This window comes from Paroedura picta, chromosome 2, assembly GCF_049243985.1.
Source record: "Paroedura picta isolate Pp20150507F chromosome 2, Ppicta_v3.0, whole genome shotgun sequence".
Lineage (NCBI taxonomy): Eukaryota > Metazoa > Chordata > Lepidosauria > Squamata > Gekkonidae > Paroedura > Paroedura picta.
The window spans coordinates 182043567-182064144 of NC_135370.1; the positions used below are offsets into that span (position 1 = coordinate 182043567).

Below are 20578 nucleotides of genomic sequence, written 5' to 3' on the forward strand. Positions count from 1 at the left end.
CTTTTCAAGGAGACTTCGGTCGAATTTTGAGCAGCTGGACGCTTTTCCCCCTGTCTCCCAGAATGCTCGAATTTGAGAGGATATTGTAAAGCAAATGGGCAGGAGGTTCAGGGTGGACAAAAGGAAACACTTCTTTGCAAAATCTGGGATAAAAATGGGGAATTAGCTGCCAGAGGATGTAGTGATGGTCACTGGCATGGACAACTTGGAAAAGGGGCTTCAGAAATGCATGGATGAGAGATCTTCTAATTCTAATTCTTCTTCTATTCTATTCTATTTCTAATTCTTCTTCTTCTCCTCCTCCTCCTCCTCCTTCTGATTCTCCTCCTTCTAATTCTAGTTAAAATTCTTCTTCTTCTATTCTATTTCTAATTCTAATTCTTCTTCTAATTCTATTTAAAATTCTTCTTCTATTATAATTCCTCTTCTTCTTCTCCTCCTCCTCCTCCTCCTCCTAATTCTTCTTCTATTCTATTTCTAAATCTCCTTCTAATTCTATTTAAAATTCTTCTTCTATTCTATTTCTAATTCTAATTCTTCTTCTATTTAAAATTCTTCTTCTTCTATTCTATTTCTAATTCTTCTCCTCCTCCTAATTCTCACTGTGGCTCCTTCTAATTCCAGCGCTCTCTCTCCTCCTCCTCCTCCTCCTCCTGGGGAGCTTCAGATCGGCCGCCCCGCCCAGCCTTGTCTGCTGGAGGGCGGGCGGGAGGGTGCCGCGGGTCCGAGGGCGCCCCGTCGGGGGAGGGCGGCGCGGGCTCCGCCCCGGGGCCTCGGCGGGCGGGCGGGCGCGGCGGGCAGACGGGCAGACGGCGGAGCATGGGCGAGGCGGGGTCCGGCGGGTCGTGCGCGGCGGCGGCGGCGTCGGGGCGGGTGGCGCCGGGCGAGAGCGCGGCCATCTCGGCGGTGATGTTCGCGGCGGGCGTGCTGGGCAACGGCGTGGCGCTGGCGCTGCTGGTGCGGGCCGGGCGGCGGCGGCGTCGTGGGCGGCGTCGGGGCGCGGGCGCGGCGGAGCGGGCGTCGGCCTTCCACGTGCTGGTGCGGGCGCTGGTGCTGACCGACCTGGCGGGCACCTGCCTGACGAGCCCCGTGGTGCTGGCGGCCTACGGGCGCGGGCGGACGCTGCTGGCGCTGAGCCCCGACGGCCGCCTGTGCCGCTACTTCGCCTTCGCCATGAGCTTCTTCGGCCTGGCCACGGTGGGCAGCCTGGGCGCCATGGCCGTCGAGCGCAGCCTCGCCCTGGGCGCGCCCTACCTCTACCGCCGCCGCCGCCGCCTGCCCGCCGCCCTGGCCGCCGCCCTCTGCGCCCTGTACGCGCTCGCCGCCGCCCTCTGCGCCCTGCCCCTGCTCGGCTTCGGCCGCTACGTGCAGTACTGCCCCGGCACCTGGTGCTTCGTGCAGACCCGCTTCGGCAGCGACGACTGGGACGACGACGACGGCCGGGACGCCGCCTTCGCGCTCCTCTACGCCGCGCTGCTGCTGCTGCTCATCGCCGCCGTGCTCCTGGGCAACCTGGGCGCCATCGTCAGCCTCCTGCGCATGCAGCGCCGCGCCCCGACCGCCGCCGCCGCCAGCCCCGACCGCAGCCCCCGCGCCATGGCCCGCGAGCTCGACCACCTCATCCTCCTCGCCTTCATGACCGTCACCTTCGCCGTCTGCTCCCTGCCCTTCGCGGTACGGTGGACAACTCCCGGCGGGGGGGGGACGGGAGGCGGGGGAGGGGACGCCTGGGGGCTGGGGAAGGGAGGGAGCCGGCGGGATCCGGGGGCACAGAGGCAGCCTCTTGCGCTGGGGAACTGAGGCCGGAGAGGGGCTGTCATGTTGGTGGATGGATCCCCAGGTGCCACCTGGAGGTTGCCACCCCGAGGGGGATCATAGAATCCTAGAGTTGGAAGGGGCCCCTGCTCAACACAGGATCAGCCCTAAGCACCCCCTGCTCAACACAGGATCAGCCCTAAGCATCCTAAAGCATCCAAGAAAAGTGTGCATCCAACCTTTGCTTGAAGACTGCCAGTGAGGGGGAGCTCACCACCTCCTTAGGCAGCCTATTCCACTGCTGAACTACTCTGACTGTGAAATTTTTTTCCTGATATCTAGCCTATATCGTTGTACTTGTAGTTTAAACCCATTACTGCGTGTCCTTTCCTCTGGAGCCAATGGGAACAGCATCCTGCCCTCCTCCAAGTGACAACCTTTCAAATACTTAAAGAGGGGCTATCATGTCCCCTCTCAACCTCCTTTTCTCCAGGCTGAACATTCCCAAGTCCCTCAACCTATCTTCATAGGGCTTGGTCCCTTGGCCCCAGATCATCTTCATCGCTCTCCTCTGTACCCAGGATGCGGTAGATTCACGCTGGGAAATTCCTGGGGGTTGGGGACGGAGCCCTTACTGGGGGGGAGGGCAGGGCCACTGAGTCCACCCTCCATCACATCCGTCCTCTCTAGGAGAACTGGCACCTGTTGTCTAAATTCCAGGGGATCTCCAGGTCCCACCTGGAGGCTGGCAACCTCGCCTCAAGAAGCGTGGGGAGTTCACAACCTGGAGCTTTCTGATGTGCCGGCCCAGAGGACCGGTGTGGGTGGGCCGCTGGGAGAAGACCCGGTGCTGATCCTTGCTAGCCACCAGGAACCCTCAAGGCGAGCCCCTAGTTTGACTCTTCCTCTCGGGGTTCTGAGGGCGAAAAGGAGAAGAGGGCTTCTTGGACCCTCGAACTGACTCAGACCCTTGCGCTGTCTAGATCAGCATCGCCAGCTCTGACTGGCAGCTGCTCTTCAGGGTACTGGGCTGATTTCCACAGCAGCCCTATATTAAGGATTGGACACCGGAAGCCACCTTAGTAGCTTTTTTCCAGCAAGGACGCTGCTGTCTATTTTGACGGGCAGCTCCTGGCCAGGGTCTCGGGCGGGGAGGGTTTACATCACCTGCATCTTGTTTCCTTGAGCCAACGACGGCAGGGATTGAACCCAGGACCCTCGGCTCATGGAGCAGACGCTGGTGCTGCTCACTCAGCCTCCCTGGAAATTAAAACACACGCAAAGATGCCTGATCCTGAATCAGACCCTTGGCCATCAAGCATCGTCTAGGCCAGGGGTAGTCAAACTGCGGCCCTCCAGAGGTCCATGGACTACAATTCCCAGGAGCCCCTGCCAGCATTTGCTGGCAGGGGCTCCTGGGAATTGTAGTCCATGGACCTCTGGAGGGCCGCAGTTTGACTACCCCTGGTCTAGGCAGACTGGCATCTGCTCTCCAGAGTCTCAGAGGAAGTCTTTCCCATCCCCTCCTGAGATGCCTGGTCCTTTATAACGGGAGATGCTGGGGATTGAACCGGGGACCTTCCGCATGTCCAGCAGAGGCTCCACCGCTCAGTCATAGCCCATTCTTTGGATGAAAGGAACTTAAAATGTAATCACTTGGTGGCTTCGCTTCAAATCCCAGGTGGGTCAGCTGGCCCAGGGTCACGTGCCCCCCCCCCCCGAGGGATTCCGCAGGGAGGCAAAATTCTGAGGGGCATGGAGAAACAAGGCCATGGCCGACGGCACAAAATACGTAAAATTATGTTATTGCTCATTTTTTAAAACTAACTCCCCCAAAAAAATTCCAAATGCGTTTCATCCCCCAATAATCTGCAATGTGCAACAGAAGAATGAGGCCACTGAGTTGATGCAATGATGGTTAATAGCATGCAAAAATGTATTATATTGATATAATGTAATACATATTATATTATGTATTTGGTGTCGTAGTTAGGAGTGTGGACTTCTAATCTGGCATGCCAGGTTCGATTCTGCACTCCCCCACATGCAGGCAGCTGGGTGACCTTGGGCTTGCCACGGCACTGATAAAACTGTTCTGACCAAGCAGTGATCTCAGGGCTCTCTCAGCCTCACCCACCTCACAGGGTGTCTGTTGTGGGGAGAGGAAAGGGAAGGTGATTGGAAGCCGCTTTGAGCCTCCTTCGGGTAGAGAAAAGCAGCATATAAGAACCAACTCTTCATATTAATAACCTTATTTCCTGCCTTCCCTGGTAGCTCAGGGCAGATGAAAATATATTAAAATAATCCCTACTAAAAACCAGTATAAATATTCTTATTAAAAACATTCTATTGCCTACAAAAGAAGAAGGGGATGATCGAGAATGAGGTGGCTGGATGGAGTCACTGAAGCAGTCGGTGCAAACCTAAATGGATTCCGGGGAATGGTAGAGGACTGGAGGATCATTGTCCATGGGGTCGCGATGGGTCGGACACGACTTCGCACCTAACAACATGGTCTATAGTTGCAGAAGTCTACATACAGACTCATCTCAATACAATTAGGGGGATTTCAGTTCTTTCTTGGGGAAGGGGTCATCTTCCTTCTAATCTTTTAGCAATTAAAAGCTTTAAAAACCTGCCCTTAAAATACACAGAACAGCTAGATCGCATGTTAAGAGAACTCCTTCCAGAAAGACCCAACAAAGGTAGGGATTTTTCAACATTCGGCCAGCTGCAGCCCAGAAATATTGGGTAAGATATGTTGGGAAATTTGGGGGCAGGGGGGGTAGTTTGTGCATTTATGTCTTTATTTATAGTTTGATTTATATACTGCTTTCTCTCGTACTCACTGTCATGGGGCGGAGAACAGCAAATTAAAAAAATGTCTACAATCGTCAGCGTTCAAGAGTAAAACAATACAGCTAAATCAGTAAGATAATGTAAAAATTTTAAAATGATCACAATTTGCTGTTTCTCAGCACCGGTAATAGATATTTTCTGGTTGTTGATGTTCTAAGGAAAGGGGGGGGGGGATGCCCAGTTTGTTGTTTTAGGATGTTCCCTAGCTCAGGGGTAGTCAACCTGTGGTCTTCCAGATGTCCATGGACTACAATTCCCATGAGCCCCTGCCAGCAAATGCTGGCAGGGGCTCATGGGAATCGTAGTCCATGGACATCTGGAGGACCACAGGTTGACTACCCTGGCCTAGCTGGCCTCAACCGAAAGCCCGGCGGAAGAGCTCCATCTTGTAGTCCCTGCGGAACTGCGCCAGCTCCGATAGGGCCAGGATCTCCTTGGGGAACTCATTCCACCGGGCAGGAGCCGGGGCTGAACAGACCCTGGCTTTGGATGAGGCCAGCCAAATATCTTTAGGGCCAGGGATCTGCAGCTGGTTATCGGTCGCTGAACATAGTGCTCTCCGGGAAATATGTTAAGAAAGGTGGTCAGCCCTCTTCCGCTGTTTGCTCTCGGAACTCTGAGAGGAAGAGTCGGACCATGGATTCTCCCGTGTGTTCGGGGTGGCCAGCAAGGATCAGAACGAGGCATTCTCCCAGCGTGCTTCCCACCTGGTCCTCTGGATGGGGACGTCAGAGAGTCCCAGTTGCCCATGCTTCATGAAGCAGGGATGTGGCCCACCAGGTGGGACCTGGGGACCTACCTCCTGGAATTACAGCTCCTTTGAAAACCTTAATACTAGAATTGTACCTCTTCCACCCTTTCCTCCGTACTTAGTGACTTGGTGGAGCTCTTTATTTTCTTGTGATAATGGGGAGCGGGCCAACCCTTGGCGGATCCCTTAACGTCAGTTCAAGACCCTCGCTCCCAATGAAAGAGAGTTCTTGGCCCCCGTTGGACAGTGGGAGAAGTTGGGGGGGGGTTGAACTCTGTATCACCATCTTTTAAGGTTAATGTCAATGTTTACTGTATACTTTTAAGGACTTTTAGGGATGAGCAATAGAGATGTGAGTGTCCTGCATAGTGTAGGGGGTTGGACTAGATGACTCAGGAGGTCCCTTCCAACTCTAGGATTCTATGATTCTATGCTTGGTTGCAACCCCGTAGGGCAGCGGGTGTTGCCTAGGAGGGGAATTTGGGAGCAGGGAAAGGTGGGTGGGGAGAGAGCTACACTGTTAACGAATTGGGTATGAATCTTTTATTCACACACAATACCTTTATTGGCATAAAGCAGATTTGCAAAATGAACAGAGATAGTCAATCAGTTTACGTTTAAAAACTGAAGACAAAAATTCAGCCATAATAAAGGTGACATGGGCATCTTTATCGCTCCACAAAAATGGGCAGATCAGGTCTTTTGAATGGTTTCTCCATTTCGATGTAAAAGGTGTAATATGCCTTCGCTGGGCAATAAACAAGGGACAATCCAGTAAGATATGTTGCATGGTGTCAGAAGTGCTTAATTCACAGGGACAGAGTCTATTTTTGAAAGGAATCTTGGCAAATCTCCCTTGTAACACTTTGGATGGAAAGGCGTTGAGCCGAGCAAGCCAAAACGCTCTGCGATAAAGGGGATTTGCCAGTCTTTTATTATGAACTGCCTCAAATGTTACTGAAGGGGGGGGTTATTAAAGCTTTGTCCCGCTCTCTGTTCTTCATGCATGGGGGACATCCCGTAGCATCTTTAGTGTTCAGAGTGCATCGCAGACATTATCTGACAGCTCTTATTGGTAGGCAAGCATTATTAATTCTGAATTGCAGATCTGCAATGGAGAGAGACTAGAGATGTAACATTTCTGGACATTTTGAAGTTTGGGGAAGGGAAACCCTATTTATTAATGGGATCCCCCAGAAAAATCAGGAAACTGGTAATATATGCAATACTTATACTTTTTGTGACTGCTAAGTACCATCAAATTGCTTCTGACCCGTGACGACCCTATGAATTAACGTTCTCCAAAACATCCTATCGGTCACAGCTTTGCTCAGGTCTTGCAGACTGAGAGCCACGGCTTTGTTGACTGAGTAGATCCATCTCTTGTTGGGCCTTCCTCTTGTCCTGTGCATAGCGCGATTGTCATTTCTGGGGAGTCTGATCAGGGGTGGGCAAACGGTGGCTCTCCAGAGGTCCATGGACTCCAATTCACAGGAGCCCCTGCCAAGGGGCTCATGGGAATTGTAGTCCACAGGCCTCTGGAGAGTCCCAGTACTGGGCCCCTGCGGACTTAAGCCCGTTTTATTGCTCCAGCAGCATAACAGGCAAAGTTTATGACTCAGAGTGGAAAAATTGCTCCGACTGGCATATTTATGGAATTTAAACAAACGCCTTAAATTTAATGTGGATCCACTGCTAAAAGAGGAGAGAGGGGCTCTGCACCTTGTGTCATCTGACTTTCACGCAATGTGTTTTGAGGGAGTAAAACCACATCTTAAAAAGCCTTTTAAGAGCCAGCGTGGTGTAGTGGTTAGGAGCACCCACTTCTAATCTGGTGAGCCGGGTTTGATTCCGCGCTCCCCCACATGCAATCGGCTGGGTGACCTTGGGCTAGTCACAGTCCTAATAGTGCTGTGTTCACTGAACAGTTCTCTCATAACTCTCTGTAGTGCAGGAAGGGAAGGGAAGGGAAGGGAAGGTGACTGTAAGCTGCTTATCTTTATGGGGAATTTCCTTCAGGCCAGACTGGCCAGAGATTTTGGTTATTTGTGTGGGGGGGGGCAACATCTAGCCATGGAATTTGAGTCACTGTGGCTGGGCAGGTAGTTCTGAGTGTCCTGCATAGTACAGGGGGTTGGACTAGATGACCCTGGAGGTCCCTTCCAACTGTGATTCTTTGGGATAATGGAGGACTCTTTAACTCCTTGCGTGCAAAAGTTGGAAAAAGCGAGCCCAAAACGATATGCATTTTTGGGACAGGTTAAAAGATAGCTGGGGCTAGGGGGGAGCTACCCCTAAGCTTACCCCAAGGGGAAACTCAGTGGAACAGGCTTCCTCAGGAGGTGGTGGGTTCTCCATCTTTGGGGATTTGTAAACAGAGGCTGGAGAGTCATCTGACGGAGAGGCTGATTCTGTGAAGGTTCAAGGGGGTGGCAGGTGACAGTGGAGGAGCGAGAGGGTTGTGGGTATCCTGCACAGTGCAGGGGGTTGGACTAGATGACCCAGGAGGTCCCAACTCTATGACTCCATGATCCTATTCTGTGGGAGTAAAAACAGCTCTTTGTTCAAGAAGAAAGCAAGAGGGGCCTTTGCTATTCTCTCCGTGTTTTTTTCCTTCCTTGAAAGAAATTGGCCAAGAATTTGCAGGAGACGGTGGACCTACGTGTACTAGTTGTACGAGGGGTTCGTGTGATGAGCTTGTGGGCTTCTCGGAAGCCGGAGGTGGGATGCTGGGCTGGAGCGGACTGTGGACTGACCTGGCAGGGACTTTACTGTTCATACAAAGTCCTTCCCTTTGTCTGTGCCATTGGTATTTCCTCTGCTGTGTTTCCATCTACTTTCTTCCCCGTTTTTCTGACCTCTCTGGGGTCATTTGGGCCACTGGATCATTTAGAGGTTCATAATCCCCTCACGAAATTTCTGTCCTCGCCAGTCTGTTTTTGGAGAGCAACACTTGACTCAGAGTTTTGTATAAGCGCAGAAGAAAGTGTGTTGCATAATCCAGCTTTTCTCAGTGCAGAATCTGCAAAGCTGGCTGTATTTTGAGCCTGGCAAAGTTCTCCACCCGCAGGAGAGCTTTGGTGGGGTCAAGTCACTGAAAAGGGGGGTTGCCTCCTCCAGGTTAGGAAATACCTAGAGATTTAGAGGATTGCAGTCTGAGGAGGGCAGGGTTTCGGGAAGAATATGACTCTGACTCTACCTCAAAGCTCCCATTTTATCCAGGGGGACAGATCTCTGTCACCTGAAAATCTGTTGTAATCCCAGGAGACCTCCAGCCACCACCTGGAGATTGGCCACAGACTGAAGAGTCATAAAATGAAGGGATTAAACTCACTGGCTGCTGTAGTCCTCCCCCAGCTTTTAGAGTAGTTTCATGGGAGCTTTGAATCAGCTTTAAAAATAACAGTAATAAACCTCACGGGACCTCTGAATTGTGGATTTCTGCCACTGGGGAGAGGTTACCTCTTACAGGAAGTGATTCCCACCATTATCTGACTTTTTTCCTTAAAGTACAGCCTGCCCTGTACCCAGCACTTCCGACATTATCAAAAATAGCAAACAGGCCTGCAAAAACAGAACTACAATTAAAATAGTCACAGCAAATTCAGCAACCCAAAAGTCACTTTGCTGCAGCAGTACAAAAAGAGCAAGAGTCCATCTAGTCCAGCATCTTGTCTCAAACAACAGGGCAGAGAGGCCGAGGCCTTCCTAAGGACATCCGAAAAGCCCTGCTGGGTCAGACCAGGGGTCCCTCCAGTCCAGCCTCCTGTCTCACACAGGGGCCAGCCAGTTCCTCTGGAGGGCCAGCAACAGGGCAGAGAGGCCGAGGCCTTCCTAAGGACATCAGGGGAGCCCTGCTGGGTCAGACCAGGGGTCCCTCCAGTCCAGCCTCCTGTCTCACACAGGGGCCAGCCAGTTCCTCTGGAGGGCCAGCAACAGGGCAGAGAGGCCGAGGCCTTCCTAAGGACATCAGGAGAGCCCTGCTGGGTCAGACCAGGGGTCCATCCAGTCCAGCCTCCTGTCTCACACAGGGGCCAGCCAGTTCCTCTGGAGGGCCAGCAACAGGGCAGAGAGGCCGAGGCCTTCCTAAGGACATCAGGAGAGCCCTGCTGGGTCAGACCAGGGGTCCCTCCAGTCCAGCCTCCTGTCTCACACAGGGGCCAGCCAGTTCCTCTGGAGGGCCAGCAACAGGGCAGAGAGGCCGAGGCCTTCCTAAGGACATCAGGAGAGCCCTGCTGGGTCAGACCAGGGGTCCATCCAGTCCAGCCTCCTGTCTCACACAGGGGCCGGCCAGTTCCTCTGGAGGGCCAGCAACAGGGCAGAGAGGCCGAGGCCTTCCTAAGGACATCAGGAGAGCCCTGCTGGGTCAGACCAGGGGTCCATCCAGTCCAGCCTCCTGTCTCACACAGGGGCCAGCCAGTTCCTCTGGAGGGCCAGCAACAGGGCAGAGAGGCCGAGGCCTTCCTAAGGACATCAGGAGAGCCCTGCTGGGTCAGACCAGGGTCCATCCAGTCCAGCCTCCTGTCTCACACAGGGGCCAGCCAGTTCCTCTGGAGGGCCAGCAACAGGGCAGAGAGGCCGAGGCCTTCCTAAGGACATCAGGGGAGCCCTGCTGGGTCAGACCAGGGGTCCCTCCAGTCCAGCCTCCTGTCTCACACAGGGGCCAGCCAGTTCCTCTGGAGGGCCAGCAACAGGGCAGAGAGGCCGAGGCCTTCCTAAGAACATCTGGAGAGCCCTGCTGGATCTGAAAACAATGGATTCTGGGACACAAAGGGACAGACTTGGCCCTATTTAGACTCATGCTTGCCTTGGGGCTCTATTTCTTCTCTCAGTTTGGGATGCAAGTGTAAACATTCCCATTGGACCAGGATCTTCTATGGCATCACAAATGCCTTTCCTACGCTGACGCTAATCCGATGTCCACACACTGGGTTGCCATCCTCTAGGTCAGGCCTGGAGTTCTCTTAGAATTATCTGACCTCCAGGATACTGGGAGAAATGACAAGGTTGGGGGGCAGGCCCCATGGCACCATATCCCTGGTAAGGTCCTACCCCTTCCCAAACGCTGCTGCCTCCCAGATCTCCAGGAATTTCCCAAACTGAAACCGGCAACCAAATCCATCCACTCAAAATAAGAGGGGTAGCAGGAAAGTCCACATTGACAACTCTTGGGATGCCCAGCCTGGAGAAGGCCTATGAGGCAGCGTGGTGTAGTGGTTAAGAAAATTGGCTTCTAATCTAGTGAGCCAGGTTTGAATCCCCATTCCTCCCTATTCAGCCAGCTAGGTGACCTTGGGCCAGTCACAGTCCTGTTAGTGCTGTTCTCACAGGGCAGTTTCTCTCAGAGCTCTCTCAGCCTCATCTACCTCACAGGGTGTCCGTTGTGGGGAGAGGAAGGGAAGGTGATTGTGAGCCTCTTGGAGACTCCTTCAGGCAATGAAAAGTGGGGTATAAAAACCAACTCTTCTTCTGTCTGATGAAGTGAGGAATGAACCTGTGACAGAGGACTTCCCAGATCATGGGGCTCACACAAATTGGTCAACTCAGTTGGCTCTCAGCCCATGGGAACAGCCGCCTACACCACAGGGGGAATGCCTCAGGGCGGGTGGGGGCTTCTTGCTCTGTCGGAATGGGAAGAAAAAATATCCAAATAAATAAATACATCCAGCCGCTGGGGACCCGCCAAGGCCAAGTTAGGCCCCTGCGTTTGTTTCGAGAGGGATGCAGCCAGGGAAGGAGATCGGATTGGGCTTAGACAGGGTTTGGGGTCCAGGCTCACATCAGAGATTTGGGAATATGAACTTTGGAGAGTCAAATCTTCCTTCCCCAGATCAAGGAGCTTTGAACTTCTTTAAACTTGTACCCTCAAATCTTGTCGGAATTCTATGGTGCAACGGGATCGGAATCTAGCTCAATGTCGTGGTTAAGAGCGGCGGCTTTGAACCTGGCAAGCCCGGTTTGATTCCCTACTCCTCCACATACAGCCAGCTGAATGACCTTGGGCTTATCACAGCCCTGATAGTGCTGTTCTCACAGAGCAATTTTCTCAGAGTGTTCTCAGCCCCACCTACCTCCCAGGGTGTCTGTTGTGGGGAGAGGAAAGGGAAGGCGACTGTAAGCCACTTGGAGACTCCTTCGGGTAGAGAAAAGCGGCATATAAGAACCAACTCTTCTTCTTCTTCAGTAATCTCAGGGCTCTCTCAGCCTCACCCACCTCACAGGATGTCTGTTGTGGGGAGAGGAAAGGGAAGGCGACTGGAAGCCACTTTGAGACTCCTTCGGGTAGAGAAAAGCGGCATATAAGAACCAACTCTTCTTCTTCTTCAGTAATATCTGGGCTCTCTCAGCCTCCCCTCCCTCACAGGGTGTCTGTTGTGGGGAGAGAAAAGGGAAGGCGATTGGAAGCCGCTTTGAGACTCCTTCGGGCAGTGAAAAGTGGCATATAAGAACCAACTCTTCTTCTTCTTCTTCAGTAATCTCAGGGCTCTCTCATCCTCCCCTCCCTCACAGGGTGTCTGTTGTGGGGAGAGGAAGGGAAGGCGACTGTAAGACGCTTTGAGCCTCCTTCGGGTAGGGAAAAGCGGCATATAAGAACCAACTCTTCTTCTTCTTCAGTAATCTCAGGGCTCTCTCAGCCTCCCCTCCCTCACAGGCTGCAGAACACATGTGGTCCTTCGACTAATTGGAAGTGGGCCCCAAAGAACGCCCCCCAGCCCTTTACTTCATCCCCCCCAGCCCTTTACAACACACTTCATTGTTGTGGCGTGTCCTTATCTTATTTTGAAGGGATGTTTAAACATTACCATAGCGATCAGAGAGAGCTAGGGCAGTGGTTGAGAGTAGAGGAGTAAACTACCCCCACACACACACACACACACACCGGGCCTCAGTAAAAGGCGTTGAGTGGTCCCCGGTGATAAAAAGGTTGCGGACCACTGATGTAGGGGTTGGAGCAGAGTTGTTCTCTCTTGCCCCAGAGAGATGGACTAGAACCAATGGAATGAAATTAATTTGAGGCCTCACTTCAAGAAGGACGTCGATAAAATTGAAAGGGTACAGAGGAGAGCGACGAAGATGATCTGGGGCCAAGGGACCAAGCCCTATGAAGATAGGTTGAGGGACTTGGGAATGTTCAGCCTGGAGAAAAGGAGGCTGAGAGGGGACATGATAGCCCTCTTTAAGTATTTGAAAGGTTGTCACTTGGAGGAGGGCAGGAGGCTGTTTATGCTGGCTGCAGAGGAGAGGACACGCAGTAATGGGTTTAAACTTCAAGAACAACGATATAGGCTAGATATCAGGAAAAAGTTTTTCACAGTCAGAGTAGTTCAGCAGTGGAATAGGCTGCCTAAGGAGGTGGTGAGCTCCCCCTCACTGGAAGTCTTCAAGCAAAGGTTGGATACATACTTTTCTTGGATGCTTTAGGATGCTTAGGGCTAATCCTGCGTTGAGCAGGGGGTTGGACTAGATGGCCTGTATGGCCCCTTCCAACTCTATGATTCTATGATTCTATAATCCAAAGGAAATTCCATCTAAACCTCCGGAAGAAGTTCCTGACGGTTAGAGTGGTTCCTCAGTGGAACAGACTTCCTCGGGAGGTGGTGGGTTCTCCATCTTTGGAGGTTTTTAAACAGGCTGGAGAGCCATCTGACGGAGAGGCTGATTCTGGGAAGGTTCAAGGGGGTGGCAGGTGACAGTGGGTGAGCGAGAGGGTTGTGAGTGTCCTGCACAGTGCAGGGGGTTGGACTAGATGACCCAGGAGGTCCCTTCCAACTCTATGATTCTAGATGCTATTTATATCCTGTCTTTGTCTTGACCTGGGAGCTGCCCTTTTTCCCCTCCCTCCTTGTCCTCCCCCTCGCTTTGCATGGCCATCCAATAAGACGGGTCTCTTCAGATCTCTCTTGTAAAAACAATGCCCTCCTAGGGCTAGAATACAGCAAATCCTCCCCCCCCCCCCAATATAAAATATAGGGTAAAGGCATACACCAGGGGAGCATGGAAGTGCTCACGTGCTAATGTTATTTGGAGCAGTGGTCCCCAACCTGCGGGCCGCGGCCCGGTGCCGGGCCGCAAAGGCCATGGCACCGGGCCGCGGCTCCCTCTCCCCGCCCCGCCCCCGCAGTAAAAAACTTCCCAGGCCGCAAGCTTGCGGCCCGGGAAGCTACTTACTGCGGGAGGGCGGGGAGAGGGAATCAGGGCCGGGCCGCGCCTGTGCGGGCCACGCCCGCTCGGCCCGATCCGCGGGCGCGGCCCGGGCGCGGCTCGCGGGCGCGGCCCGGGTGCGGCCCGATCCGCGGGTGCGGCGTGGGCGCGGCCCGATCCGCGGGCGTGGCCCGCACGGGCGCGGTCTGCGGGGGCGCGGCCCGATGCCCTGCCGGTCCCCAGCCTCGGAAAGGCTGGGGACCACTGATTTGGAGCATTGTGGAGCAGAGTTCATCCTGGAAGGACTTAACATGGGCCAAGGTTAATCTGGCATGGTTGCAGCGACCTGGAAGCCGGATGTGTGTGTAAGGGGGGGGGTGGGGGAGTGAATTATTATCTTATAGCCGGCTTCCACATGCTGACCTGGCTCCTCTTTGCCAGGGTCGAGCTCCCCGTACAAATTTCCTTCCCTCCTGGCAGATGGAGAGCAAGGACGGGGAAGCTTTCTAGCATGGCTTTCCAAGCAGGCATTGCTCGGACACGCCCGGCATGGGGGGCAATTTCAAGGCAGTCTTTCTGGGACTCAGCAAGCCGTTCTGCAGGATTCCTGAGGTTGCCGTCGACTTATTGGGTGGCACCGAAAGGCTAAAGGTCCTTTGTAGAGGTTGAGCGAAAACACAGGAAATGGTCGCGGTTCTGGCTCACGCCAAGAAGTAAATTTGTATCTGTGGTTTTGCCTGGCTTGCGTCAACCTTCCTTTCCGGCCTCTCGGCCTTTCCCCTCTTTTCCCTTCTCCCTCTGTGAGTCTCACCCCGCCCCGCCCTGGTCCGTATTCCTCAAAGTGTACTCCTGGAGCAGCTGTCTGCAGCTGTTACTTAACAGCAACCAGGTGGTCGATTCAGGGCTCGGTTTGCAGTCCCGGAAGATGACTCAGTCCTTAGCAACTGCTCATTTTGAGACTGGTCCTGTCAGTGCTCTCTCGGCCTAACATTCCTCACAGGGGGTCTGTCCTACCTCACAGGGGGTCTGTCCTACCTCACAGGGGCTCTGTCGTGGGGAGACAGATTCAAGTGGGCAGCCGGGTTGGTGTGAAGCAGCAGGACAAATTTTGAGTTGGGGGCCCCTTTAAGACCAACAAAGTTTTATTCAAGGTGTGAGCTTTTGTGGGCATGCACACTTCCTCAGAGACAGTGTTGTAGCATGGAAGTAATCAGTTCATACTTATGGGCCAAGTGTAAGAGTAAATTTACACACAGCTTAATGAAAATGGTCAATAGATTCCAGGGATAAATATGAAAAATCAGCAATTTGGATCTGTTTGGATTCCCTTGAGATTGAATTGGATGGGAAATATTTTTGGTACAATAAAGATATCCGCATTAAGAGAATAAAGGTAAAGGTCTCCCCTGTGCAAGCACCGAGTCGTGTCTGACCCTTGGGGTGACACCCTCCAGCGTTTTCATGGCAGACTCAATACGGGGTGGTTTGCCAGTGCCTTCCCCAGTCATTACCGTTTACCCCCAAGCAGCAAGCTGGGTCCTCATTTTACTGACCTCGGAAATATCAATTTACCATTCCAAACTCCACTGCATTATACTAGTCATAGTTACAGTACAATCTACTTGTTCAAATCAGTTATTCCAAATAAGAGATAAATTAAAATACAGGGATTGTTAAGAATGCAGGTTAGCCTATGTAGTGAGTTAGGAAACCAATATCCCTGTTGATGCCCGGGGAATCCATTGTTCTGAGTGTTGTAGTAACTTGCATTTCAGCAATTTCCCTATCCATTCTGTTCTTGAAGTTCCTTTGTTGTGGGGAGAGGAAGGAAAGGCGATTGTAAGCCGCTTTGAGGCTCCTTCATGCAATGAAAAGCAAGGTATAAAACCCAACTTCATAAGTCAGGACCACAGAACGAGCCGGGATTCAGCTAGGATATCTGTATCCCTGGTGATTGGTATGCCCCTTTGACTGCTCATGCCAGTAGAAAAGCCAGATATGAATTCCATTCCCTAAACTAGTAGTCCCCAACCACCGGGCCGCAGCCCAGTGCCGGGCCGTGAAGGCCCTGGCTCCGGGCCACAGCTCCCTCTCCCCGCCCCCCCCCCCACAGTAAGAAACTTCCCAGGCTGCAAGTTTGCAGCCCGGCAAGCTTCTTACTCTGGGAGGGGGGAGAGGGAAGCAGGGCCGCGCACACGCGCATGCACCATGCGCGGCTGAAAACGCGCATGCGTGGCACTTTTGCAATCGCCCTCCCTGCTGCTGCCGGTCCCCAGCCTGAAAAAGGTTGGGGACCAGTGTCCTAAACCATGGGTACCATGACACTTACCAAACGTTTTGAGAAAGTGGGTGGGGCCTGGTGCCGCTTTTGCCCCACAGGGCTTCTGATTAGCTGTGCATATCTTTTAAAGGTTATTTCAGCAGCAGATGCCACCACAGGAGCAGAGCCAGCTTGATGTAGTGGTTAAGAGTGGCGTCTTCTAAGCTGGCAAGCTGGGTTTGATTTCCCGCTCCTTCTCCCCATAACAGCCCACTGTGTGACTTTGGGCCAGTCACAGACATAGAATCATAGAATCACAGAATCCTAGAGTTGGAAGGGGCCATACAGGCCATAGAATCACAGAATCCTAGAGTTGGAAGGGGCCATACAGGCCATAGAATCATAGAATCATAGAGTTGGAAGGGGCCACACAGGCCATCTAGTCCAACCCCCTGCTCTACGCAGGACTAGCCCTAAGCATCCTAAAGCATCCAAGAAAAGTGTGTATCCAACCTTTGCTTGAAGACTGCCAGTGAGGGGGAGCTCACCACCTCCTTAGGCAGCCTGTTTGATCTGTTCTCATAGAGCGGTTTTCTTAGACCTCTCAGCCCCACCTATTTCACAGGGTGTCTGTTGGGGGGAAAGGAAGGGAAAGGTGTTTGTAAGCTGCTTTGAGACTCCTTCGGGCAGTGAAAAGCGGGGTATAAAACCCAACTCTTATTCTTCACAGCACAACGACTTCAGCCTTCCGTCATGCAGTAAAGTTGTATATATGCCACAAAGCATGCAAACAATATCATCATTTTAAAAGTTAAATAGAGCTTCTTCCTGAAATGTTATAAAATTACTATTGCAGTTATGCAGAACCTCGCATCCTGACATTTTGGGGTTGGCTCCACCTCTTGTAGCAGCAATTCTATCTTTGGCTCCACCTCCTATAGCAGCCATTTTGTCTTTGCCTCCACCTCCTGTAGCAGCCATTTTGTGGCTGCGCCCACCATGTTGAGTCAGAATGCCAAAGCTGCTGGCGGTCTCGAAAACCTTGGAGGCGCCTGAAACAAATACATGCCATCAGACTGGCCCACCCGCTGGGTTGTTGTACCTTAACACCCAGTATGAATTGTGCATGCACACAAAAGGTCATACCTTGAATAAAACTTTGTTGGTCTTAAAGATGCCCCTGGACTCAAAATTTGTTCCACTGTTATAGTAGTTGAACCTTCACAAAAGGCGGGGCATAAACGGCTCGATGAGTCAATAAATAAAGGTGATGCTTTGTTTTACCTTTTCCAGATCCGCGTCTTCCTGAATCGATTTACCGGCGACGGGGATTATACAGAAGACCTTCGGGCCATGCGGTTCCTGTCCATCAACTCGATCATCGACCCCTGGGTGTTCACCATCCTTCGGCCCCCCGTCCTTCGGCTCATACGGTCCGTGCTGTGCTGCCGAATGTCCCGGCGGCCGCGGAACGACATCCGGGAGGGGGCGTCTCTCGGCAAACCACAGGCCAGCGTCCAGGTTGATATCTGCAAGGAATAGAAGGGCACGTTTTGGGGAGGGGGCTCTTAGGCTCTCAGGCGGAAACAAGTCCTCAGGGTTGAAGATAAGCTTTTAGATGTGGGAACCTGACGGGAATGTTCTCTCCAAGGGAGAGGCCTGCCTGGGATTGAACGGAGTTGCCACTGGTTTCGTTGCATGTTGCCCTGCATTTATCGCCAGTGGAACGACCGAGGCGGATCCCCGCCATGGGAGAGCGCTCTGCTCAGGGTACGGCTCAGAGCTGCGGTTAGAATCATAGAGTTGGAAGGGGCCAGACAGGCCGCTTAGTCCCAACTATTCTCCTCCAGAATTATTCAGCGTTGAATCATTCGCCTTTGAATTATTCGCCACGAGATCTCCTTTGTGGGGAAAGGAAGAGGAAGAGGACGTCTCTTCCTGCAGCAGGATCCGAGAATCCCAAGAAGCCTGCGCGTCACTCCTTTATGCCCCGTGGTTCTCCCCAGCGGGGATCAGGATGACTGACTATCATCCTCTCCCTTGTTTTACCCCCCTGACAACCCGGCGAGGTAGGTTAAGCTGAAAATGCACGGCTAGCCCAAGGTCGCCAAGCGTGTTTCCGTGGCTGGATGACGATTCGAACCTGCACCTTGCTGACTAGGGACATTCGGGAGTCAAAGGAACCTCCAAGAAGCCCTGCCATGTGAGCTTCGGGGCCAGCATGAAGTTGGTTCTTGGGTATTAGGCCAGCAGAACTGCCCTGCTCTCTCCGTACCCTGAGCCACCCCAGCCCACCGAATCAACTGTATTGGAGCCTGGGGAGATCTTTCGGTTATCCCGCCATCTTGTCTTATTGTTTCTCTTTGTATTTTATTGATATGTTTATTTTATTGGAGTAAAATTTGGGGGGTTTATTGTTATAAGATTTTATGTACGATGTTTTATATGTGTGTTGGAAAACCGCTGCGAGCCAGTTCGCTGGGAGCGGCCATCTAGAAATCACATTATAAATAAACAAGGACTGGACTTGTGTTGGTCTGAGAACGTGGCTGGATATTTTGGCCAGGTGTGGTGCCAGAGACACTGCAGGTGATTAACCGGCATCCGTGGCACTCGATTTGGTGGCCTGCCCAAGGGACCAAATCCACCCCGGCAGCTTCAACTGACTAAGATCGTTTGGCACAGAAACAAGCCCCTTTCTGTTCTCCGTTGACTTGAGAACCGGCGGAAGGGGGAAGTGCACAGGCCTCCTGGCTTGTCCTAAGGCCCTGATGACATCACTTCCGGTATGCAGCGGAAGTGACATCATCATGCTGTAACCTCATTGCTACGTTCTGGAATCCAGGCAAAAACTCAATAGCGAAAATGGCTTCTGCCGTAGAGTTTTTGCCCAAATGCCGGAGCATCGGTGACATGATGTTGTTACATTACCGTGACATAGCCTGAGCCTGCTTCTCTCACCTGGCCAGTTGATTGTGGGGAGTGGGGCTTGGCAGAGGGGGATCCCTGCCTCCACGGGGGTTGTGGCGGGTGCTAGGAAACCTAGTTTGTGCTCAGGGAATGGGTCCCAGGATCCTTTGCAGTGCCATGGAGGATATGCAGCTGTAGTAGGGGGTGAAAAAGCTAGAGTCGTAGCTTTCTGTGACAGGGATCTGCTCCCCGTAAGCACCCTCTTGGCGATTTCTGCCAAAAGCAGATGGCATGAAGGGTCAAAACAACCCTGTGAAATCTGTTTCACTTAATATTTCTGGTAAGGCCTAGGAGGAGGAGCTGGGCTCATGGCTCGTGCCACTCAGCGCTTAACACCCACTCAGGGCAGCTGTCCATCAGCCCCCGAGTACCGCCTCCTCCAGCCGGATTGCCTGTCTGTCCTGCAGCCAGCCAATCATCTTCCGTCCCCTACCCCTGACCACCCCCTCCTTCCATTTCCCTCCGAGGCTCGGAGGCTGCAGATCCCTGCCGTATGAGAGCTGCCCCTGCCAGTGATTTCCCTAAAATTCGCCTGTAGCTTTTCCAGGTCCTGTGGGGAGGGGGAGGCCATCCGCAGACTTCTTCCACCACCACCCCCAGTCTGTCACCAGTTGTATTCCTGAATGCAACAGGCTTGTTCCCCTAGTCTAAAGTATAAGTCTGCGGTCTCCAGTTTTTCAGATGAGATAAACAGGGACGAGATGGAGTTTCATGGCTTTGAGCCTCAGAGCTATTCGGTGTGACAGTGAAATGGAACCTCCATGTTCAGGGGCAGTATATCGTTCAGTATCTAGGGCTGGAGCCAAACGGCAGTGAGCCGCCATCTTCATACCCTGGATTTTCAGAGACTGCTTTACACAGAATTGCTGGCCTAACTGTGACTCAACCTTATCTGGCAAAACAGTTTATATCTTTTCCATATAACTTATGTATGGGGAGGGGCCATGGCTCAGTGGAAGAGCCTCTGCTTGGCACGCAGGAGGTCCCGGGCTCCCTCTCCAGTTGAAGGGACCGGGCAGGAGGGGATGGGAAAGACCTCGACCTGAGACCCTGGAGAGCGGCTGCAAGTCAGAGTGGGCAATGCTGACCCTCGAAGGGACCCGACGGTCTAATGTAGTATAAGGCAGCTTCATGTGGGTTCATGGGAACGTCTTTTAAATACTACAAAGCTTGACAAATTGAAAATAAAAGTGAGCACTTTGGTAGCCGTCTCTGGAAAATGTCAGATACTATTTTTACATGATGTTGCAGATGCTTTTAAATGGGATGGGAATGATTTGTTAATTTGTTTTAGGCTCTGTTTAAGACGCGTTGCTGAGCGGAATTTCCCACCCACCCCCCTTTCTTTGTAACATTCCGCATATTTTTCCTCCCGTGTTCCCTTCGTGTATCTTTGCCGTTCCCTGTAACTAGCAGAAGAGGAAAGTATTTTGCAAACTTTTTTTATGTGAATAATTTATAATTTGAAGCTTGTACTTGACATAGAATTGGGGTTTTTTTTAATAAGTTTCTGTAACTGAGAATGTATGAAACGAAAGACTAAATAAACAGCTGCATGAATTTCAACTTCCATTCGCGTTGCTTCATCCGTGAATAGGACTGTCGGTTTGCAAGCAGAAATCCGTGCCCTCTGCCCTAAGGCATCTATTCATCTATTCATCCTAAGGGTTTCAGAGCTGAATAGACCTCATTTGGAATAGTGCATCCAGTTCTGGGTGCCACAGTTCAAGAAATTCAGGGCTTATGTCCCCTGCAGGGCTCTTTGCTCTGCGGGGAACTAATTTTCTGGTTGTCCCGGGCCCCTGGGACATACGCCTGGCCTCGACCAGAGCCAGGGCCTT

The 20578-nt window shown here is 52.4% G+C and overlaps 1 protein-coding gene across 1 annotated transcript; it reads left to right on the forward strand.

Moving 5' to 3' along the window:
- Positions 1-708: 708 nt before the first annotated feature.
- On the forward strand, positions 709-20307 carry PTGER2 (prostaglandin E receptor 2). The gene is made up of 2 exons (XM_077324057.1): positions 709-1674; positions 17061-20307. The coding sequence occupies exons 1-2, from the start codon at positions 820-822 to the stop codon at positions 17307-17309; spliced, it is 1104 nt and encodes a 367-aa protein (XP_077180172.1). The 5' UTR covers positions 709-819; the 3' UTR covers positions 17310-20307.
- The last annotated feature ends 271 nt before the right edge of the window (positions 20308-20578 follow it).

Bases quoted from the DNA above. Each gene is read 5' to 3' on its own strand.
- PTGER2 (XM_077324057.1), top strand. From the start codon at position 820: ATGGGCGAGGCGGGGTCCGGCGGGTCGTGCGCGGCGGCGGCGGCGTCG. The intron at 1,675-17,060 runs GTACGGTGGACA...TACCTTTTCCAG, and splicing joins TCTGCTCCCTGCCCTTCGCG to ATCCGCGTCTTCCTGAATCG.